This window comes from Populus trichocarpa, chromosome 2, assembly GCF_000002775.5.
Source record: "Populus trichocarpa isolate Nisqually-1 chromosome 2, P.trichocarpa_v4.1, whole genome shotgun sequence".
Classification (NCBI taxonomy): Eukaryota; Viridiplantae; Streptophyta; class Magnoliopsida; order Malpighiales; family Salicaceae; genus Populus; species Populus trichocarpa.
The window spans coordinates 4,340,153-4,364,264 of NC_037286.2; the positions used below are offsets into that span (position 1 = coordinate 4,340,153).

The following is a 24,112-nucleotide window of genomic DNA, read 5'->3' on the forward strand; positions in this document are numbered from 1 at the left end:
GGTACCTAAAAGAAAACAATGAATATAATTAAAAATTTAAAACATACAACCTAATAAAAATTTAATTATTTATTAAGAATAAATCACAATTAACCTATCTAAACCAACTAATAACTTAATAACCCATCATTTCTTTAGCAACTCAATTATCCAAATTTAGAAAAATATAATTTATAGTCCATTAACTATCAAACATTTTATAAGATGAAACATACTTAACCTCTAATTGTTATCATTTCCGTGCAAATTCAATTTCCCTTAAATTTTCAATCAAATAATAAAATTAATAAAAAATAATTGATACCCAATTAACTACCCATCATTGACTCCATTTAAGAATAAATAATATCAATTAATACTTTAATTGTTATCAATTACATGTTAACTTATTTTTTCCTAAATCTTCAACAAAACCCATAATTGTCTAAAATTAATTGGGCCAGTTAATTATCAATTATTTATTCAATTCAAACTTATTCAACCATTAATCATTATCAATTTCACACCAAATAATCTTTCCTTGAATTTTCAACTTAACCATAAAGTTGACACCAAATAATTAGTACCCATTAAATTACTCATCACCTTTTCAATTTCAACACATCTAAGTTATAAAACTATACTCAATTTTTATAAGTGACAAATTAAATTAAATTTTCCCAAATTCCAAACAACAAACCAAAAATAAAAATCATACATTAATACAATAAAGTTATCATTATAAACCAAGTAAAACACTTAAATATACAAGCAAATTATAAATACTACAAACAATTTTAATAAATTAAATTAAAACATAAATAGGTAAAAACATAAATGGATGAGTTTGCTTAATTAGTAAAGTGAAGCTTGGCAAAAAATTAAACCAATAAGGGAAACTTAAGCTTTTAGAGAGATGTTGCGTCGGCACCGACAAGTTATGGTGACCAAATTTATGAGGAATGAGATGCTGTAATTTGAATTGAAAGAAGAAGATGAAATGGGGAGAGGAAATGACTGTTGAGTTTTAATTCCTTTTACAATCATTAATGAAATTTCTATCGACAATTCCATTGGCCATTCGACACATCAAAAATGCTGAAAAAATTATTGATGAAAGTTTTCCATTGACATTTTCATTGATTTTTTCTATTTTTTTAATGGTGGCGGTATAATCACTAATATCAAATGAAACTTGATGGTGTATGAAATCAAAAAACAAATCCTAGCTGTTTTAGGCGAAGCCCAACTAATCACTCATCGATCTAAGAAAGTCCAACCAAACCCTCCTCTCAAGAAGCCTATCAAAACCTTTTCCAAGGAAGCATAATTGAATCTTTTTTTCAAGAGAACTAATCGAACCCTTTTTTTTTCCCACCCTCTCTCTTACCCTCGCCAAGCCGCGAATGATTATGAGACTACCTTGTTCGGCACACACTACAATACAAAACACCCTCAACTTATCTCTCTTGTTAGTACAACACGTCTGCAAAGGCCACCCTTACACACTAATAACTACCTTCCTCACCATGTCTCTTTAGAGGATGCTTGCTCTTTCACTAATGGTTATCTTTCTCTACACATATCACAACATAAAATCCCCATCTTTTCTTGAAATGGCTACCCTTTTCACTAGTGAGTAACTCTCGACCTGACTCTTGCACTAACTCTCCTGGTTTGACCTCCCTCTCCCACCAATAACTATAATTTAGGATAACCTTTTCACCAATAACACAGAAAACACAACAACTAATAACTCAACTTTCTATGAAAACAAATACACTTCATCATTTTTTTCTCCTCTACTATGTAAGCTTATGAGGCATAAAGAGTTATTAGTTAATTTACTCATCTCCTTCTACATTAACTAATTTAAGTATTAGAGAGTCTTTTATGCTGTCATGAGGCGTGTTTGGCAAGAAACACAGACAAATCACCTTATCCCAAGACAAAGCAGTGAAAAACCAAATGTAGTTTGAAGTTTTCTCTACTTCATTAAAACCTAATAAAAGAGGCTCCAATCCAAATCGCTTCGTCGTTTATGTGTTAAAATCAAAAGAAAAGAAATAAAGGGAGATGAAAGGTAACAAAAAAGAACCTATTAATAGTTTAACATAAAAAATGAGCATCAATTAAAAAAGTCTCCATCTAAATTAAATAACAATTTAGAGAGTGGATGTACATGTTCATCTAAATTTTCTTACCTGGACAACATCGAAACTTTTTGGAAAATCTTAGGTATAATGTTTACAATAATAAAAGCAGAATATATGAATATACACACAAAAATGAAGTTTACTATCTTATACATGTAAATAATTAAGTGAAAATATTGTCGGAAGCCAGGTGTGTGGTTCTCCTGGATCTCACGGGACTAACGTCGACTCTTTATCAGTGGACCATGATCTACCATTCTACCTCTTTCTCCGGCCACACACGTATAGTTTCTCAATTGATCCTCGAATATTAATTAGCCTTCATGAAGTTGACTGTCGATGCCGTGGGAATAAATTATTCTAACACTAAAATGTTATCGCCTGGTTTTATATCGATAGCGACGTCCGAGAAAGAATAAGTCGACGAGGTGTGTCTTTATTACATGATTAACACCTCTCCTGGGCACTTTCATCTCTTCTTTGGCACTCTCAAAGCGAATCCCTTTGAAAATTCAGAATAAGTTGCTTGGGGAATTTGCTTCACAGGTGTTTTTGTCAAATATTTGTCCCTGTGATTGTCAATTCAGAGTCTTCAGACTGATCCCACAAGCATCATATCGATTAACTAGGAAGGTTCGAGAAAGTATAGAGTTCGTTCCTTAAAATAAAATAATTAAGATCCGTGTCAAAGAAAAATAATTAAAGTTAATATATTACCTTTTAAAATATTCTAAGGTTATTTTATATTTTTTTAATAAAATAAGCAGCCTCCTATCACTTTTCAGATTTTTAAAAAATAAAAGCTCATATACTTTTAACTTAATTTTTAAAAAACCCACAACAAGAGAAGTGTGAAATTACCATGTCTACCGAAAATTGTCATGCAATAAAAAATATAATTCAAATAGAAAAACAATGATCGGGTACTTGAATCCGAGCCATTGTCTACCGGAAATTGACATCAAGATTTTAAGATTGTGAAAATATTCCGTATTTTATTTGTGTCAATTTTCAAAAAAATTAAAAATAAATAGCAATCCATTTAGAGGCATGCATGTATGTAAAACTGAAAATAAAATCAAAAATCTTAAACACTTGCAAACTTCTCCAATTAACGGGTTCATCAAATTACAGATCCAACTTCTTGGTTCATCAAATTTCTTAACCACATCAATATCTTTCATTGACTTCACCTCAATTTGTTGATCTCTAGCTCCAGGCTGCCTTGGTTGTTCCTCCGGTGCTCTTATTTTGCTATTATCCACCATTGTTGATCTCTAGCCACAGACTGCTCATGACCCACCATTGAACAGTCCAATAGTGCTTTCAATAGTGTTTGTATGTATATTCAAATATGTGATCATCTTTATAAAAAAGTGTAAGGAAAAAAACCTCAATTTATATGGGCAAGATTGTGACGGTCCCATAGAGATTCTTACAACAGATATGAGATGCCCATTCTAAGAGAAACCACAGAAAATAAAATATCCTTAACTGCTTGAACTTTAGCATCACTTGAAATTAAAAAAATACCCCATAAAAGCTATATATAGGAGAGAGAACCTTTTTATCAACATAGAAAGCATATGCAGCCCCTCCTTTGAAAATCATATTTTTCATGCAGCTCTTTGATTAAGGGTCTCTTTGCTATTTTGTTATTTTTTGGATTTTTTTATTTTAAAATAAATTTTATATATTTTTGGATTGTTTTGATATGTTGGTGTTCAAAATAAATTTTAAAAAATAAAAAAATATATTATTTTAATATATTTTTAAATAAAAAGTATTTTAACACATAAATTCTTATTAAAATAACTATGATCCTAGCTGATGGTATTACAAAGCAAGGTGTGATTAAAGTCATAAGACAAGTTCTTATTCTCACACGTACATGTATAAAAATCATAAGACAAATTCACTAGTCAAGTTTTAACGAGGAGGTTGTTTCCTACGAATTACTATACTCATTTTAATTGGGATTGAAATATAACAACAAAAATATTAATTAATAATTAATAGAGGATTATAGAAAAACTAGAAAACTGTTTTTTTTTTCCGGAGAATTAAAATTCTTAACCAACCATTATTTACTAGTAAAGTTATCATATTAAATGCTGAAATAGAATTGCTGTGGGTATTAAGAGCTCGTTTAGAAATGTGATTGTGATTTTTTTTTAAAATACTTTTTATTTAGAAATGCATTAAAATAATATTTTTTTATTTTTTAAAAATCAATTTTGATATCAGCACATCAAAACCATTTGAAAATACTAAAAAAATATTAATTTAAAATAAAAAAAATAATTTTTATTTTATTTTATTTAAAAACACTTTTAAAATAAAATAAAAACAATATATAATTGGATAACGGAATTGATAAAAATAAAAACCAAAAGTACGTAAACAAAACAAACCGTTCGAAACACGTGGCACAACCACGTGGAATGAAATGAGGTGATGAAAGGAGACGGGGGGTTATTTCCTTGCAGACTGCGGTTTATAAACAGCCAAGATCTGTTTCCTGAATCCCATCCCACTTGCCCATAAAAACTAGATAAAGAAGCCCATATATAGACCAAAAGGTAGGATATTAAAAAAAATCAAAGGCATGGTGATGATCTAATTTATGTTGCTTTCAAGTAAATACATATATTAAAAAAAATCTAGGGCAAACCTCGAGTCATAATAATCTCTGAGGATTTTAAAGAAACAATTATTTACGACAAGATTTGTTGAAAAGTGTTGTGATTTTGTCTAGTCCCGAAGGTGCTAGGAAACTTGATCCTGTGAATGGTTTGCCTCGAGGCCCTAGGCTAGATGCTTTATCCAAAAAATGAAAAAAAACAAAAAAAAAAAAACAAAGAAGAGGTATAGCGGTATTTAATTTGGAAGAGGGATGGGCATAATTAGTAATAAAATTGAACTAATAATAACATGTTACTTTGGAAAAATATATTCCTGGAGCATAATGATAGCGGGAAGGGCATTAATTCCAACGAAAGGGTCGATTCCATAATTAGCCGTCATCGCTTGATCTTAGCCACAATGCACTAACTAAAGTCACGCATGGATGTGACCAAAAGCTTTCGTTAACAGTGCTGGTTAAGTGAATTGTTACACATACAAAAAGTAAAAGCATCCGATCGATACTACTGTTCAGTATTATTGGAGCCCATTAATCCTGTTCTCTATGAGGCGATCATGCATGCATGGGGCTATAATATAACTTGGTTTTTGATAAATAAGCCTTTTTTCTAATTTAATAAGACTAATTAACTAATCCTCATAGTTTTTAAGAATCTCAATTAAAAGTGATCATATACGGTTTACTAAAAGCATGCCCACATGCAGATGCAGGGACGGTTTAGGTTATATGGTTAATTTCAAGCTGGCCCAGAGAAACTCAAAGATCCTTTAAGAAGTTTCAATGCTATTTTTGGACAATATATTATATATAGAAAAGGGGAAAAACAGTACAAGATTGAAAATCACCCTATTTCTGTGCAAAACATTGATAGTATTCTGGACTTGAGTTGTCATGGAAGACAGATGGTATTCTAAGAATGCCAGGGAGCTCGAGTCGTGGGACCTTAATTTTCACCTAGGTCAAGAAAAGCTTCATCATATTGCATGCTACTGTCCATTATGATTCTTCTTCCTGGATGATCAGTGTGAATACCATGTGCGTCTCCACTTGCGTCTGGCATGGTGTACTATACAAGCAACGGGTTTCCAGAATGCGGGGTAATCTTTTATGCTTTATATTTTATATTTTAGGTGAGTTTATTTTATTTTATTTATTTATTGCATTGTCTAATTTTAGTTTTATTTCTTTACAATTAGTTATTAAAAATGTTAGAGTTTATGATAATTTATGAGTTTGTTAAATTAATGTGTATGGATAATATTATATGAATTGAAATGAGTTTTGATAAATTAATATGTATTTTGTTATGAATTTTATATGAAAAATGATGGTGATCAACTTACTAGTGATTAAAAATGAAGTACTTGACAACTTAAAAAATTATGGACATGATAAAAAAAATTAAAAAAATATATTAATATCTATATTTAACCCACTTGTATAAAACAACAAGTCAATAAAAAATTGTTACCAATAATTTCACTTGTCCCTGGAAGATTTAGAAATAGATAAATGAAACTTTGATTGTATATATTGGGAAAGAATATCTTTAATGAAATTAAGAATAAAATCATTATAAAGCAGTTTTAAAATATGAAAATTCGAAAAAAATAATTATAATGTAAGTTTTTTTATTTTAAAAATATTTTTACATTAATTTTGCTTAATATGAGTTAGTACATACATTTCAAATTAATTAATTTATATATAATATAGGTCTATATAATATAATATATAATATCAAACATATTTATTATATGTTTATTAGTAACTTATTTCTCATTTAAAATTTTTTTGGGTCCGCCACCGGCAGTATGCCTGGAGCTCGAGTTGTGGGACCTTAATTTTCATAGAGGTCAAGACAAGCTTCATGTTGCATGCTACTGTCCATTATGATTCTTCTTCCTGGATGGGCACTATGAATACCATGTGCGTCTCCACTTGCGTCTGGGCATGGTACTATGAATACAAGCCATGGGTTTCCATACAAGGCCGTTTTGAAAAGTGCAGGATAATTATTGATTGTCGGTCTGGCCAAATTAATGGATTTTGCTGGATTAAAAGCACCCGAGTTTAGCTGGTCATGACATGGTCTGAAAAACCTTAGATAGCTAAGTACTTACAGTTCTGAAACTCTTGCTGGATTGAAGACGTATAGGACAAGGCCACGATAGAGTTGTTTCTAACCGATCGACCGACCAGTACATAAGGAGGAGCCAAAACCGAAATCGTTAATTCCCTCCGATAATGACAACCAACGGGTATACAGTGTCCATGGCCCCCATTAATATATTGTTCTAAGCTTTTTTTCTTTCTTGGTCGGTCCTGGTCTGCTGGGATTAATCAAGTTGCCCCGTAGTTTTAGGCTTTAATCCTGGCTGCCTCGGCAGTCAGCATATCGTTAATTAGAGTTAAATCACCCATTACAAAAATCAGTGTGAGAAACTAGAATTTCAAAGCTTGCTTCTAGACAAATTAAGTGTAAGAGGCAATTTTAATTTTGATTTTTGTGGTTTAATTGATCAGATCTTAAATTTACTTTTAAAAAATTATCAGTTAAAAAGTGACACAAACCTCAAATCTATTGGAAACTTACATTATCGTTAACTTCAGGGTTTTTATAGATTAGTCGAGATACATGTAAGCTGACCCGGATACCCATAATTAAAAAAAAAAAAGTGTAAGAGACACTTTTGAGTTGGTTTGATTACTTCAAAGCTTCAATTCAAACCCTATAATCTTCGAAGCTTCAATTATATGTTCTGTGCATTGAGATTTCCCCTTATTTTAACTCTTTCTCAGAATCAGCTACATTTGAAATGCTTCTATGATTAGGCTAATAAATATATATATATATATATAACCGAAACTTTGATTCATTTCTACTGAAATTGTTTGGCTTAAATGTGTGCAAGGAGGTTTATTTTCGTTCCCGATCCCTGTCAGCATTACTCAAAAAGTCGGAAGTGGTAAAAAACTTCAATTTTTTTTCACCATGCTCTGCTCAATTTATTATATACTCTTTAACCTTTTGTTTTGACCCCACGACTCATTGGGAAATGTACTCAAAGAAAGCATGCGAAGGCGTGATCTATTGATTGTGTTTTCCACGAAGTAAATCATCATTGTATCATAAAAGCAATGCTCATTTTCAATTCAGTGCTGGGTTTCCGCTCTTTTGGTGGAAGCTTGTGGAGGAACCGGTGAGGGAAGCTGCCATGAGCCTCCCTCCCAATTACATGGCTGAGATTTAATTTCCTGGTATTAAAACACGATTCATGCCATGAATTTGCCACTTGTGTCACGAAGATTGTAACGTACATTTTGTATATACTTGGGACCGTCCTATCGGGGGACATATACGGACCACTCATGAGCTGGAGCCTACAAAACCTCTTTGTTTGACTTCCATTATTAGGAGTTCTTACTGCAGTTGTCAGACCTGATTTCAGTCTGATTATAAAAAATAAAGCTAAGTAATTGTATCAATTCAAGTTCAATATTTTTTTTATTGAAATGATTTTATTTTTTAACTTGTTAAAATTCAACTAATCGAGTTGGATTAACTTTCCAGCTAATATTTTTTTATTCAAATTAAAATTTGAACCAAATTAAGTTTTGAATTAATTACAAGATTTTTTAATTCAAGTTGGGCAAAATTTAATAACTAATGATTCTTATCCACACGGTTTCCCACCCCAATTAACAACCTGTTTGTTATTAAGTTTTAAAAATATTTTTTTAAAAAAATAATTTTTTTAATTTTTATATTATTTCTATATGCTAATATTAAAAATAAAATTTTAAAAATAAATATTTTAATTTTTTTAAAAAAATTAAAAATAACCAATACTACAATATCAAACTAACTCTTAATCTTAATTTTATAGAATCAAGGAGTCACCATTTCATCAGCACCAACTTCTGATTTAATTTTATTGCTATATACTTATAAATTATTGTAAAACTTATAAATTCTAAGAGCACAACTTCTGTTTTGAAAAAAATTATTGTAAAATCGAGTTAAAATCTTGATTTAATAAAAAAAAACGAAAATTTTAAATTTTAACTTACAAATTCTAAATCATACCACATGTGTTTTTTAAAAAGTTATTTTAAATCATTTTTTTTTTATCAAATATACTTTTAACTTAAAGTTATCTTAACTTATTACAAGTTATTCATGCTTGAATTGCGATTTAAAGTCAACGGTCGCCTTTCCCATCAACTGGGATCCGATTCAAGATTTTTTTGGAAGTGTTCGGGAATGATACTTTGAAAAATCTAACAATCCATATTTATTTTTAATAGATACAATCTGTTGATGATAAAACTTTAAAGGAATTCCATGTACCTTTTATCTTCGATAAATATCTCACCTTTTAGGTTGAAAGTTGAAAAATAATTATTTTTCATCTCTAATAATTTATTATTTAGAATTGGGTTCCGAATAATATTTTTAAAAAATTAAAAAAATTATTTTTTATATTTTTAGATTGTTTTGATATAATTTTTTTAAAATATTATTTTGATATATTTTTAAATAAAAAATATTTTAAAAAAATTATATAAATTATTTTTTAAAAATCATGATATTTAATTGATTCATGGTCGGGCAGAAAAAAAAAAGACTCCAGTTGATAGCAAGTGAGAAAGCTCATGGCTGAATAATCGTAATTATTCTAGATTGATTTTCTTTTTTACTTCTTAAAAAGATATTAAGTGAAAAACAATTATTTTCAATCTCTAATAATTTACCATTTAGAATCATGTTATAAATAATATTTTTAAAAAATTAAAAAAATATTAATTTTTTTTTATATTTTTGAATTGTTTTTATGTATTAATGTAAAAATTAATTTTAAAAAATATATTATTTTAATATATTTTCAAATTTGCACCACACTCCCTATCATCACCTTACAAAAAATAGATTTAAGACTTATATTCATTATATAGTTTATTATTACGAGGAGAGATGAAAAACATGCTCCATCTAATTAATTAATTGATTAAATAGTTAAGCCCTCCTAAGTCATGCTAAATATATTACATATGAAACCTAAAATCTTGTATCGATTTAAAAACAGTTGAGATATTGAATTAAATAAAAAAAAAGACAACAATTTCTCAGCTTTTTCTTACCAATGTTAAATTACAATTTACTTGTGTGTGAACATACGAACCAAAAGCATGCCGAACTCTATCCGAGTAAAACTCACATGACAACATAAGCTGAAGCATGCCGGATGCCACGTGAGGGCATACTTTAATTATTATTATTATTATTATTTTCCACTGATAACCTCTAGTTTCTAAAGCAATCAATCTCCCAATTACCTTACGCGTAATTAAGCAGTCAATTCTCTAACCAGTAGTGTTAATTAATCCCACTACCGTTGCTTGGAACGAAACATGTCGTTAGAAATTAACTCTTAACCAGCCTACCTTCCTTCTCCTCCCTCCCTCCCTCCATTTCTCTTCAGCAACCTCTACTCTGATCCCTCTCTCTCTCCGAACTCCTTGAAAACTTGCACTTCATTGCACTTCATTGCTTTCCTTTTGTTTTTAGTTCCTAACGTGAATATCCACAGACCATGAAGTATTCTAGGACGAAGCAGCAACCAGAGGTGACTGTCTCTCGTTTTCCTCTTTCCTTTCCCCTTCTTCTTTTCAATTTTGAATATTTATATGGAAACCTGAGAGTGAATCTGGGGCAGATAAGTAGAGCTGAAACGTGTTGTTCTTTGGGTTGTCGGTGCATATATACAGCTATTTTGGCCAAGAGTGGTGGTTCGTAAATTGCTAAATATCAGCTCCAAAGAATGCGATTACAGCGCCGACTCTGACGACGATAACGCTTCTGATTCTGCTTCCGATATCAATGGTAACACCAAAATCCCACACTCTCTGAATGAGAAAAGAACTGCTTTTCTTTCTGTTTTCTAAATTATTTTCTCTTGGTTATTTCTATGAAGAGATTTTTGGTTGTGTTTTGGTGCAGAATTTGATGAATGCTCGAGAGGATCACAATCTGGAAGTAAAAGAGGGGAGGATGCTCAAGGTGATCTCAACTTTATTTGCTTTTTATTGCTTCTTCTTCTTCTTCTAAGTTTCAATTACTCGCAGCTCGATTCTTGGCGCTTTGAGTTTGACTAGTGTGTATATTGACTCTTTTCCATGATATTATCTTGAATTAGTTGCAAATTTGTCCATGGAAACATTTGATTCTTGAACTTAGTCTAAACTGTGGCTTTGTATTCGGTTTAGAATTCTATTGATTCTGGAACGTTGAGATATTTTCTTCTTGTAGTCTGGTGGGATTGAATTTTATAGTTCTGGGGATTTAAAGATTTCAATTTTGGTATGTAACTCAAAGAATTCCATATTGATTCCTCATGTTTACTTTCTCATATAAGAGCTGTCAAGCATAATTGAAAATCGGTAAAGATGCCTGCTATTTCTTGACTATTAGTTGGCTGGAGGTAGGCACTGATGCATTTTCTATCACTTTATTTAAATATTCAAAGAAATCTTCTAAACCATGGATAAGGCATTGATTGTTTGATGTGACGGTCGTTTTGGTTTTCTCTTCAATTTTATGCTTGATTCAGATTTTGGTAGACCATTGGTGTGCCCGCATGGAAATATCATCATGACATCGGAATGAGTCAATATTTTTTTTTTCTCTCTCTACTTAGATGCAGCAGCCTTGTTTTGCGAATGCTATAAAAAGAGTTAGAGGTCGAGTATTTCGTGGTTTGGAAGTTAAGCAGTCATGGCTGCTTCAAACTTGAGTCTGCATTGATGAGAAGTTTCATTATGCTGCATTGCCTTTTCATTTTGACTTATTTCCTGGACAAATGTTTTAAAACTCCAGATTCTATTCCAAGGATAAGGAGAAGATTGTCAGAGACATTTAGAGCACAGTACATAAACACAAAGGAAATCAGGTCCAATATCCTTCCCTTATATCCTGGTAACATAAGAGCAAACTCCAGTTACACTCATGCTGAATTTCTTCTTCTTCTTCTTCTTTTCCACTTTGTGTTACTTGGTGCTTTCTTTGTTATTGAAAAAAAAAAAAAAAAAACTCAGTTTGGCCTCCTGTTAACTAAGAAATTGGATTTTGCCAAACTCCTTACCTCAGAATATGCGTTGGGACGTGGAATGTTGGAGGAAAACTTCCAAATGATGACCTAGATATCGATGACTGGATTGATACTGATGATCCTGCTGACATCTACGTGTTTGGGTAAGTGTTTCCCTGCACCTCGTCCAATACCAAACTCAGCATATCCATAGGTAATCTGCTATCCATGACCTAAAGAAGGTAATCTGCTATCTCTGCCACAATGCCAGCATAAGATCTGAACATTAATCTTCATTGATTCAATTAAACCTTGCTCTTTTGCTAAGAAACAATATGATCAATTTAAAGAGAAGTCTATATGTATAGAACTCAAGGAAATCAGAACTTTTAACAAAGGAAAGCGAGGCAACATGTTGATTTTCGAACTGTTATTGGTAAAGGCCAAAGAGGGAAAACAGGAGGTATGAACCCCTACTCTTTGGCACGAAAATTGAAATTGCCACCTGCCACCCATAATTAAACCTACTCTTAGCTGACATCTAAACATTAACATGTCAGTGAAGGTATATGATGTGGTTTTATATCCACTCGACATGACTCCAGCAATATAATTTACTTTTTATTGCCTCAACTTGTTGCATGTTGTTTGTTCTTTTCCATAAAATGCATAATTTTTCTTCCTGGTTCTGTCAATCCTTGTCTCAAATTGGTTCTCGTCCAAGTTAGTTCACTTGAGAAATAGGACAAATGCTTCATTTCTTCAGGCTTCAGGAGATTGTACCCTTAAACGCTGGGAATATCTTTGGCGCTGAAGACAGCCGTCCAGTTCCTAAGTGGGAAAACATTATTCGTGAAACACTGAACAGAATTCGACCAGCAAGGACTAAGGTTAAATGCTACAGTGATCATCCATCTCCATCAAAATTTATGTCATCTGAAAATGTGCCCACTATAGCAGAAGAGATATTACTTGAAAGCGATAGTGATATTGGTGAAGAAATCCATTCCTTCCATGAAGAATCCAATGGTTTTGATGAACTCAATGATAAATCAATTACAGGTGACATGAACTCAAATTCTGGAGTTCCAGACAATCAAATTCTGGATTTACAGAAGCAATTTTCTTCTCCAAAAAAACTAGATGGATTAAATTGCTTGCGGACCGAAGATTCTGCAGGAGATGTACAAGCATCTGCAGCTCCTCAAAAATTAACTAGAATTCTTAGTAGTTCTGAATGGATTGGCTTGAGTTGGCCAGAGCCCCCTTTAAACTTGCTATCTCAGCATGTTTTGCAGAGACCAACTTCCTTCAAATCAATTAAATCATTTAAAGCAACCAAATCTTTTGGAGGATATAGTTCTTTAAAGTCTGTTTCAAGTGAATTACAATCAAGATTGGCTTTGTTTGCCGAGCTTGACTTTGAATCTCTCATGAAACGGAATAGAAGATCATCATATGTAAGGATAGTGAGCAAGCAGATGGTCGGAATCTTCCTCACTATTTGGATTCGTAGGAGCTTGCGTAAGCATATTCATAACTTAAAAGTGTCCACGGTTGGTGTTGGTGTTATGGGCTATATTGGTAACAAGGTCCGTTTCCTAACCTAATTTTACTTGCATTTTGATCATTTCTTTTCAATTCAATCAGTTTGAAGGTTATGATATTGCATACTTTTGACAAGTGATATTTCCTTTCATATTTAGATTAAATTTTCTTTCATGGTTTGAGCATGTACAGCTTGATAGAATTGGAAAACTAGTGATTCTCTGTGAAAAACTCCACTGTATTATCATTTGTTCGCGATTGCAAATCTCATTTTATAGACAACTTTGTCAGATAATGAAATGTGGAATCTTGTTTCAAGAGAGCCAAATGCTTAATTATTACCCCTGATGTCTTGTATATGATATCATGCCTAGAAATTGGTGAAAATATTTTCAGAATTTTCATGTTTGAACTGCAAATATGAATTGCTTCTAATCCTTTTCATTTAAGGTAATCCTTCACATAGTATGACTGTTTTTCAAACTTTCAGGGATCAATATCAGTCAGCATGTCTATATATCAGACATTTTTCTGTTTTGTATGCACACACCTCACGTCAGGTGACAAGGATGGAGATGAACTCAAAAGAAATACCGATGTTCATGAAATACAAAGGAGGACTAAATTTCATCCCTTTTCCTGTGTTGGACTTCCTAAAGGCATCTATGATCATGAGTGAGTATATGGCATCTAAATAAAAATGCAACATGTCTCTGGGTGATTCGAGTGTTTTGGCCCCATATTTGACATCCTTCATACTTTTGAATTTTTTCTTTTCCAGCCTCCAGGAAAGTTCTTGTTGCTGGTTGTTTTCATTGTCTCTTTAATAGAAGATGATGTAACATAACACTAACCTTTATCACCTATGCAGACGAATTATCTGGTTAGGTGATTTGAATTACCGCATCAACTTGTCATACGACCAAACATGTGAACTCATCTCCAAAAAGGAGTGGTCCAAGTTAGTGGAAGGGGACCAGGTACCTTAGCAATTGTTAATTTTTTTAAGCAAATTATGTAATAAGAGATTGAAGTACTTTCCCTTGTGAGTGATTTTGTATGTGTATGCGTGAATGTACTCACCTGCTAAGGTTTCTGAACCTTGAGTTATTTGTACAGCTTGTACGAGAATTAAGAAAAGGCTGTGCATTCGATGGATGGTCAGAGGGTATATTGGATTTTGCACCAACATATAAATATGAGATGAATTCTGAGAAATACTGCGGAGAAGATCCAAAGGCTGGAAGGCGTATTCCTTCATGGTATGATTCTGCAGTATTTGAGTGGTATAATAGCTTTTCCACTCATCTGCTTAATTCATTTTGTTAACTCGTCATCTGCATCTGTATATTTTATTGTGTTGTTGTGGGATTATTTATTCTGTTGAAAACAGCCCTTCACATGACTCTGTATTTAATGTTGCTGGGTTTAGAAGACTCCCCCACCAATTTGTTTGTTAGTTCATTCAGTATATAGGATTGTCAGAGGTTACGTGGTTTTTCTTGCTAGTTTGCTGTTCGCTCATCTTTTAGAAATGATGCTTACATTTGTGTCCGGGGCATGTTGTGGTGTTCTCTTTGTACATCTCTTTCATTTTATTCTTTCTTTCTGAGGCTAAAGTTTTTTCTTATGCACTTAAGATATATCCCCAACAGCTTTATGAAAACATACCAATGGATACACAAGCATTCCGAATGGTTGAAACTGCAGTGCCCAACTTGGGTCATTTGGTGGCCATCCCAAAATGTGTCTTCTGTCAATCATTTGGTGAAGATGCTGGAAGATGACCATGTAAAGTATAGGAATGGCTATTGTATTAACACAAAATAAGTTGCAAATTACTCAACCTTGAATGGAAAAAGTATCATCATCCCCTCCCTGCATCCTTTCTACTCATGTAAACATTCATTTCCTCTTCCATCCTCTAGATTTTTACCATTAATGTGCTTGCCGTCACAGCCACCATATTTCCGACCCTCAAGAGAAAATTGAACATGATAGATTTTAGAATATTATTTATGTAAATTTTTATATTATACCAGTAAATGCTTCAACTCTCAGTTTTTTTCTTAATAGCACCTACCTAATTGTGTGATTATCAGTTTCTTCTATGAATTATACACCAATGTGCACTATCTTTTAGGTGTGATCGCATCCTTTCATATGGAAAGGGAATGAGGCTACTGAACTACAGGAGGAAAGAGCTAAAACTTTCTGATCACCGGCCTGTGGCTGCCACATATATGGCTGAGGTTGAGGTGTTTTCTCCTAGGAAGCTACAGAAGGCGCTCACATTCACAGATGCAGAGATTGAAAATGAGGAAGTTGTGGCAGGCTTGGGAATTGATGTTAGAATAAGCCAGTTGAGATTGGAGCAGGTGAGAACTAAGCCATGTATGTGAACTGCATAAGTGTTAATGGGTTAAATCTATGTAGGTCTTAAAGGGTGCAGTATTAGCATTTCTGGGTGCGACGTATCCAGGGAAAGAAATCTAGAATTTTTACCTTAATCTTACACGTGAAAAGTTGTTAAATGAGAAATGATGTTGCTTCTTCTTCTTCGTGCCCCTGAACTATAGACCTTATGCTGCTGGAAGACATTCAATGAACTCATTTCACAGCATTGTTATTCATCTTTCAGCACTTGTGGTGTTTTTATTGAAGTTGTCTCACTCTGAAAACTATTACTTGTTCACAATTTAGATTGAAGTGTAAATCCTGTCTCTTACAATTTCTAAGAGAAGTTAATGTTGGTGTGAGTTCAATTATCATTCCATATCTTTCTTTTTATAGGACCCTGTGTATAGCAGGCAAATCCAGAAAGCGTTTTAGATTACACGAGTCACCGGGGCAGGTTTTGGACAACTATTGGAAGTTAGGCGACTTTGATGCTGGATTCTGGCTCCTAAAATCTGAATGATGCACGAATGGGCTCACTTTGGTGAGTGCAACTTCTGTTTGTTTTCTTGTTGAGTTTGGCCACAGTTAAATTGGTACTCAGGTTCTGAACTTGAATTGGTACCAGTCTTATACTTTAAAACCTCAGCTAGGTCTCACCAGCCATGAACAAGATTTTGACTAAATGTGTATTTGTCGTTGTGGTGGTTGTTGCGGTTGTGGTTTGACCATAACTTTTGCACAACTTTTGCAGGATATTTCTTGTTGGGAGCATTTACGAGGAATACCCTGTCATGAAGGGGCTGGAAGTGAGATCCCGAGAACTATGCTATTACTACTCTACCTTATGTTCATTCATTGATTTGTAATTTTTGCATGATATTGTGTACTGAACTTCTTGTGTTACAGTGTTCAGAGTAGGAGTTTATATGTTATAGAGAGAAAATCATATATAGGAGTCTTTAATTGTAACTTTTTTTTTTCAAATCACGGACACACTCCAGCACGCGAGCCACGGGTGAGCGTCCACTCTCAAAAGCCAAACCACGGGAGAGAGCCTATCAAGTCGAGGTTCTAGTTGATCGCATACTTGAGAAATGCAAGTGGTAGGATTCAAATCAGATTCAAATCAGGACCTCTCCCCAAGTTAACTTTTTATCACTTGATTATCTACAACTGAGTTACTAGCTCACTTGCTATTATGCATGTTGTTCATACATGTTCAATGATGCAGGTTACGTGTATCAAAGATTAATCCATTTAGTTTATGCATATTTTTAATGTTATAAAAGAAGAGAATAATTGCATGTTTTTTAGAGTTGCTGCTGCTAGGTATACTCGTGTTTACTAACCTTCTTTAAACTGGAGAATGAAGGTTTTGTTGCTATCTTCTACGTAGCAATAGCAGTAAGTGCCTGATTTACCTTTGCATAACTTTGTTCTCTGCGTTCTGGAATTGATTGCCTCAAGCTCAGTGCTCCATTTTTACTGCGCGCTGAAGCTTTCGGGTGGAATGCTATTTTAGTTATTGGCATAAAACATCAGGAAATTGTGTGGAGGGATCTCATATGGGCATAATGTATCATTTCGTCATTTATTTTAATCACCTTTCTAGTTCTTTTGTTGCTACAATGTTAGAATCCTGATGAATTTCTTTCTTCTCTTTCGGCTCTCGAATTTTGTTTAAAGCTTTGTGTGCCACAGTGGTGGATGTTGATCGTCGAGGAAGATTTTTAAGGCAATTGACCACCTACGTTAAAAACATGACTGTAATGGTTATTTTGACGAAAAAATCTGATAAAATTGTAGTTGCCTTCGTGATCAATTAATCAAAATTTAGAAATAAAAAACATAAGGTCAAAGATTAAGTTGGGTTTGACTACAAATTCAGGTGGTTTTTTTTGAGCTGCATAGCAAACGATTTTTTATTTAACTTTGAGAAAAAAAAATTTAACTTAGATCATTCTGGGTTGATATGCTAAATTTATAGGAATAATATTGAAAAAAACAAATTAGAATTTAATATTAAAGGACAAAATTAATAAAAGAAAAACTCAATGAACTTTAATTAACCAACTAAACTCTTGATGTAAGTCATATATGTCATTAGATTTAATAATTTTTTTTTTTATAGATTATATTTTTTAACATACTTATATGATAATAAAGCACATGTGATGTGTTTTTATGAAATATTTTTTTAAAAGGAAAAAAAACCATGATAGGTACGTGAGATTGAGGTAACAAATCGTTGATAACAAAGAGTAAAACTATATATTTTTTTAAAATTTTAAGAATTAAAGGTCATTAATAATAAATAGGGAAATTGTAGTTTTTTTAAATAAGGGACAAAAAAAAGCATTAAAAAAATAATAGACTAGATGTTGTGGCTTAACTCTTCGAACTTGTGATCCGGGTCTTGAAATCAACCAGGTTAATTTTTTTTAATATATAAATCTATATCTAAAAAAAAGAGTTCAAAAAAATAGCCCAACATCGTGGGCCTTTAGCCACATTGAGCCTTTAGAAGAAACAGTTTAGGAGCATGGGCTTTAAAGCCCAAACTCACATGCATGGACCTATTTTTTTTTAATTTAAAGGGGGTTGATTGCTCTTTTTATTTTTTATTTAAAAAAACTAGGTATACAATGTATTGTCTTCAAACCTAGATTTCATTCACGATAATGATGGCTATAAAATCGGGGCTATAATATTTTAATCCAACAAACTCATTTTTCAACCTATTTGAAGCCAAAAACCAATTCTAGAACATGTAAAAATCAATTTCACAACTCAAAAAACAATTCAAATTATAAAATCAAAATCAAACCGAATAAATTATTTCATCTTTAATTTAGATATATTTTTTAGATAATAAAGAGGTACAAAAACAACCGTTACAAAACTCTACTCACCCAATAAAATTCATTATCACTAATTTAAACTATTTTAATATTCAGAATAGATATAAACAATTATTTTCTTTATCTCTCTCTCTCCTCTATAATAAAAGACATAAAAATAAGGGAAATGAACTTTGTTGGAGAGTGCTGCATCTAATGCTCAAGATCCTCCGGTGGGATGTGCACAGTCCCCTTGAATACAGATCTACAGGTAACTTTTGTTATGAGATTCTTTATTGTCATTGTTACAGCTGAATACTTATCGAACTCCCAACTAATTTGTCTCAATGCAGTTTAGCAAAGGAAAATTTGAAGGCATAGAACAGTATGCTCGAAACAAGCGAATTCAAGTTTGCAACTTTTGCATGCTAGAGCTTCATAGATCCTCTCCAGTCATGAATAGCTTGGATGTTGTGATTCTGTGGATATCACCTGTATTCTTGATGCGCATGCTCTTCTTTGGTAGCTTTTTGATAATTTTTAAATTCGTTTCCAGATTTAGGTTTAGAAATTGACTTCACCCTGGCCATCACGTTTATTCTTCGGGCTGTAAAGCCAACCAAATAACAGTGTCTGCGCCTTCCTCGATCGTTGAGCTTTCCTGCGAATCTGGAATATCGTAGTTATTTGGTTGGCGGTTTACAGCCCAAAGAGTAGTTGACATCAGATGCATTGTATTTCGATAGAGCTGAAGCTCCCAAGCACCTGATGTTTTCTGCTACCAGAGGCTATCATTCATCGATCAACTACATTGAGGCGGATCTTCATTCCATGTCGAGATTTTCTTCTTGAATTGATATAACCATAGCTGGACAGTTCAATGCTTACAACGAGATTCTGTTTTCAGATTGGTTTCAAGTCAAATTTGAAAAGGGAAGATAACTTCAGTTGGAGTGGTGATGAAAGTAATTCTCTTCGTGTCTTCACGACTTCTTGCCGTGGTGGTCGCATCATAATATGAGTGTATTTTCTGTCTTCATAATCACAAAACGTCTATCTGCATCTTATTATGTACAATAGCGTAATATTTTTTCTATAGAATTACACTTTCTGTTTGCAAAATAACATCTAGGCAAGCATATACCGTAACACAATTACAGAAGCTGTGAATCAGATTCTGCTCTGAATAAACAGCCAAGTGCTGCGTTCCTACACAGATTTGACCAGGGAGTACCCTTATCATCTATCGTACACTACATATCCATCTACATGGTTATCAGGGGCTTTATCAGAGGATGCCAAGAGCTCTTGCTTTCTCATCCAATACTGCTGAAACCTCTGCCTAGCATACTCCATATAGTCGAACTCTATCTTGTTAACATAGCCCTGCAACAAGTAGAAACACATTCCATGAAATCTCTCACGCATGCTTGTGAATGACAAGGATAAAGCAATGTGCTGGATGCTTACCGAGATTATTCCCCATAATCCCCAAAAGACATGGCTTGCCAGAGTGTACTTTTCCACTTCTTGAAGTAGTAACTCCGCTTCATCTTCACTGGGTTGCTTCCCTGCATGAATGATGGGGATTTGCCACAGGAAAATGAGATATTCATATAATTTGCAACAAGCAGACAGCAGCATTGTTCTTTCTCCTTATAATTCAATTACTCACTAATATTTCATAAAAAGAGATACAATAAATCATAACGAATTTTACTAGACATGCTGCTGTCGAAGTCATTGTGCTCCATTTCTCAAACATTACTAGAGATGGTCAAGCGTGTCTATTAATGGTATCTTGATGACCTCAGTGGAGACCTACTCTTTCCCATTCTATTACCAATCAATAATTCATGGTTTCAAGGTCAAATTGGAACAACCATGGTCAAGCATCGTTAACAACAGTGGTAAGCTTTTGCAAACCTAAGCTTAGAAGAAAACAGGGTTCATGCCAACATGGTTTCTTTTTTATTTTTTCATGTTCAACAACATATAGATCAATCAGACACTTGGGGATTTAACTCCTTTTCTCATAAAATTCAAATTTAAATGAATAGGAAATTTATAAACTAACCTGCAGAACATAGATACGCCTGGACAAATCTGTGGCGCTCCTCTAATTCTGTTTGCAGATGCAATTAAGAAACGCAAACTAATTAGTTGGGAGGATAAAGTATAGTATAGATCACAATATACTAAGGCTCCTTTTGGGAACAAACGTGGCCCCAAACAGCATTTCACATAAAATTAATTTTTTTTTCATAAAATTGTTTTTTATATAATTTTTTAATCGTTTTGATGTGCTGATAGCAAAAATAATTTTTAAAAATATTATTTTATAGTATTTTTTAACGAAAAACACTTTGAAAAGCAACCGCAATCACATAGGTAAAATTTTGGATGCAGCAGAATCAAGGACAAGAAAATATGACAAGTTGCACACCTGGGTATTTACTGTAGTCCAAAATATGTGGCGTCGCGGAATGATAATTTGCTACCATTTCGCAGAAGTGATTTGCAATGTCATATGCAACAGGATTGAAACTTGCATACTCATAATCCTATAAGAGAATGAGCAATTTATAAGAGAAGGAATACTTATCAACAAAATCCCAAACATCTGGTCCTACAATTGCATTTCAATAATCATCATACTGAGTAGAGAGTCAACCTAACAACAAGGCATACACCAAATAGCTTAGAAGTAATGCTTCAAGGTATTGACAGAAAGCAAGTGTAAAAGGGAAGGAACAGAGAGCACTTTCAAGAACTGTTCATAGAAGCCTGGCAATTGAAAACCCTAAATAAATCATGAAGTACATTTTTAATCAAGGATTGGATGGCTGCTTTTTCCAAGTATATAACTTGAAAAGCGACGAGAAAACTGTATGATAAAATAGAATAATTCAGTCATGAAAATAGAAAACGGCCTTGTAAATATCATCAGGTATCACTTGAATGGAAGAGGAGTAATACCTCAGGAAAAGGCAGACCTGTCCACTTCTTATTTTTCATTTTTTTCCCCTTTTATATGATTTGTGCAGTTGACAACTTCTGCTGCAATTAGTTAACAGTAAAATGCACTGTCACCATGCACATGTCTGCAAATTCTTCCAAAAAGAGTTTCAAGCTAACCAGATGTTACTATACGTTTTCTTGGAATTGGGATATGTTATGCCAGTTAACTCCAAAAGCAATGATATTGTATGAACTTACATAATGCATTTCACAGAACAAGGAAACTTACTATTAAGGTGATTGATCTTGTCTCTTCGTCAAGCATTATGTTACCATACTGCAAGTCATTGTGACAAAACCCAATATCTAGATAGTCATGCGACAGCTCCTTCTCTAGCATATTGATCTCATTTTCTAGACTATCCAAGCAAAATTCTTTCACATCTTTGGCTGAGCACATGCTTTTAGCCTGAACCAGCCAGCCCCTAGGGAATTCCAGAAGAAAGGTATCAGATACATTCAATGATACAAGAAAATTCTTTTAACTTCCTTATCATATATCAATACCTCATCCTGTTCCAGAGGAGTATAGTCCTAGGACCAGGCATCTCAAGATCGTGGAACTCTCTCATCTTTGCAGCCACCAGAGCAGATATTTCATGGTCACGAAGATCAGCAGCTGATAGTGTCTGGACATTCAACCAGGAAAAAGAGGGAAATAAACAGAATATCAGTTGATGTATAACAAGAATTACTAGTGTCTATCTTAGCACTGGTTTCCTAATAATTCTTGATTGGACTTCACTATTTAGTCTATTATGAAGACACAATTTAGAAGCTCTAATATCTGAAATCTAATCTAAGAAGACCAACACAAGATTCCAAGCCATAGTTCAATCTAAAATCTAAAAACTAACAGAATCACGAGCAGATTAAAAAATTTCTATCAGTTGAGCAGCTAATTTACGATAATACGTGGAATTCGGGCTGAAGAGAAGCTCTTTACAATTCGTTGTGTGAATTTGCTAGTTAAACTACGGAGCTTGTTTCTATTAATCCCGAGAACACATAGCAATTGCTCCCAAATCCAATCATGCTACAACATATACTGCTGGCAACAGTATCCATTTGACTCTGATCCCATACTGGAAATATGAAATATTGCTGCAAAAAAAATACAAGTAGATATGGGAAAATCCCAAAATTCATGGAAGTTGAAAAACACGATGAGACTACAGTACTGTACATAAGAGCCTGGTTTTAACCTCTAATGACTAATCCAACAGCTTTACTGGTGATTGACTTTTGAGAAAGAAGGTCAATATCCAACGGAACAGGGCTCTGAAACTCCATTTGTGTCCCTTCGTTTAGTTCAAAGGGCACTTTTAGAACCTCCAGGGGCAGAAATGTTCTTCAACAAATTTATGTGAAGCAGAAGTATACTTCAGCAAACGAAAGAAAGAAAATGTATAATTATGAAGGCAATAATTTATACATGCCAACTGGTAATAAAATAGAATAATTGAACTTCAAAATCACCATTAATTTAAGGAAGAAGTTCAATTTCACTTACTCTAGCATGAATAAACTCTTCAACCCTTCCATCAGCAAACCGGCCAAGAAGCCTAGGGCCTTGTCCATGCTTCGACATGCACTCAAAAGTCCTAATCTCATTATCCCTGTTGAAAAAAGCTTCAACGCCTTCACCATAAATCCGAACCAATATATTTCGATTAAGATTACCACACTTTGTAGGCCAGATGATCCGGAAAACCTCATTAGTCATAGCCCCCTTCAAAGGCACCACCTGCAATGCTTCCATGTCATCTACTACATCTCCCCACTCAGATCCTACTGATCGAAGGACTCTCTTTAGCTCATCTGGGAAACCTCCTTCGATGAATCCATTTGTTTTCATCACCATCTTTGTAGCAAAAAAGCTACGAAGTTTAACCTGCAAGAAAGATTGATAATTGGAATCAACTCCAGTCTTTTCAACTTTCGGATAATCGCAGTCCAAAACAAATCAATAAAACCAAAAACAAGAATCTAAACAAAACCTTCAAGAAACACAAAAGAACTGATCAGTAAAGTAGAAAAAGAGATCCCAAGAAACAGAGATAAGGTCCAGGAAAGTAGCAAGAAATGGAATGCAATCCAAAGATCGTTGAAACTAAGAATTTATAGCGCAAATAAAGGAATACCCACTAATTAAATATTGGATTATTATATTGGAAGAAAGAAAATGTAATTATTAATGTATTTGCATATCAGTATGTATAACGTACATTACCTTTATTTTTTCTGCTAATACTTCAAGAAATTCGCGCGTAGAATCTGAATGGATTGCGTGTGAGATTCTCGGTGACAGTCACACACGGAGATTTGGATCCATGAAACAAGCGAATCATGATCTGACACGTGGTATAACTGAACTGAATCTTCTGTTGCCGATTTTAACTGCAACGCAGAGACTTTGTTTAATTGTGA

General features: G+C 33.3%; 2 protein-coding genes and 1 long non-coding RNA gene across 15 annotated transcripts; 2 read left to right on the forward strand and 1 right to left on the reverse strand.

The window, feature by feature from the left end:
• Window positions 1–10,112: 10,112 nt before the first annotated feature.
• LOC7467796 (type IV inositol polyphosphate 5-phosphatase 3) lies at window positions 10,113–17,134 on the forward strand. Of its 10 annotated transcripts, none has more exons than XM_052450791.1 (13): window positions 10,113–10,412; window positions 10,555–10,669; window positions 10,787–10,846; window positions 11,663–11,735; window positions 11,933–12,037; window positions 12,640–13,465; window positions 13,912–14,096; window positions 14,293–14,401; window positions 14,541–14,707; window positions 15,565–15,815; window positions 16,232–16,362; window positions 16,573–16,627; window positions 16,823–17,134. In XM_052450791.1, the coding sequence occupies exons 1-11, from the start codon at window positions 10,380–10,382 to the stop codon at window positions 16,339–16,341; spliced, it is 2,034 nt and encodes a 677-aa protein (XP_052306751.1). In that variant the 5' UTR covers window positions 10,113–10,379; the 3' UTR covers window positions 16,342–16,362; window positions 16,573–16,627; window positions 16,823–17,134. The 10 variants fall into 10 exon arrangements, with proteins under 10 accessions (XP_052306751.1, XP_052306754.1, XP_052306750.1 ...); XM_052450794.1 differs by having other exon boundaries at window positions 15,565–15,799; XM_052450798.1 differs by having other exon boundaries at window positions 10,119–10,412; window positions 14,541–14,683; window positions 15,565–15,799; window positions 16,215–16,362.
• A 1,521-nt stretch (window positions 17,135–18,655) lies between these two features.
• LOC18096168 (uncharacterized) lies at window positions 18,656–19,608 on the forward strand. Its single transcript, XR_002980020.2, has 2 exons — window positions 18,656–18,932; window positions 19,015–19,608. It is a non-coding gene; the product is annotated as an uncharacterized LOC18096168 (long non-coding RNA).
• Window positions 19,609–19,700: 92 nt separating this feature from the next.
• On the reverse strand, window positions 19,701–23,935 carry LOC7468757 (probable choline kinase 3). Of its 4 annotated transcripts, none has more exons than XM_024594147.2 (8): window positions 23,916–23,935; window positions 23,196–23,576; window positions 22,190–22,311; window positions 21,912–22,107; window positions 21,108–21,225; window positions 20,739–20,786; window positions 20,132–20,232; window positions 19,701–20,047 (listed from the first exon to the last, which is right to left on the reverse strand). In XM_024594147.2, the coding sequence occupies exons 2-8, from the start codon at window positions 23,544–23,546 to the stop codon at window positions 19,901–19,903; spliced, it is 1,083 nt and encodes a 360-aa protein (XP_024449915.1). In that variant the 5' UTR covers window positions 23,547–23,576; window positions 23,916–23,935; the 3' UTR covers window positions 19,701–19,900. The 4 variants fall into 4 exon arrangements, 3 of the variants coding, with proteins under 3 accessions (XP_024449915.1, XP_006386295.2, XP_024449917.1); XM_006386233.3 differs by lacking the exon at window positions 23,916–23,935 and adding an exon at window positions 23,683–23,847; XR_008058642.1 differs by lacking the exons at window positions 19,701–20,047; window positions 20,132–20,232; window positions 20,739–20,786; window positions 23,916–23,935 and adding exons at window positions 21,641–21,721; window positions 23,683–23,848.
• Window positions 23,936–24,112: the final 177 nt, after the last annotated feature.

Excerpts from the sequence above, each read along its gene's own strand:
- LOC7468757 (XM_024594147.2), bottom strand. The coding sequence starts at position 23,546 with ATGGTGATGAAAACAAATGGATTCATCGAAGGAGGTTTCCCAGATGAG. Across the intron at positions 22,312-23,195 it reads AAGAGTTTATTCATGCTAGA|ACACTATCAGCTGCTGATCT; the intron begins GTAAGTGAAATT and ends TTGAATGTCCAG. Across the intron at positions 20,233-20,738 it reads GGCGTATCTATGTTCTGCAG|GGAAGCAACCCAGTGAAGAT; the intron begins GTTAGTTTATAA and ends TCATTCATGCAG.
- LOC7467796 (XM_052450790.1), top strand. The coding sequence starts at position 10,380 with ATGAAGTATTCTAGGACGAAGCAGCAACCAGAG. Across the intron at positions 13,466-13,911 it reads TGGGCTATATTGGTAACAAG|GGATCAATATCAGTCAGCAT; the intron begins GTCCGTTTCCTA and ends TCAAACTTTCAG. Across the intron at positions 14,097-14,292 it reads AAAGGCATCTATGATCATGA|ACGAATTATCTGGTTAGGTG; the intron begins GTGAGTATATGG and ends TCACCTATGCAG.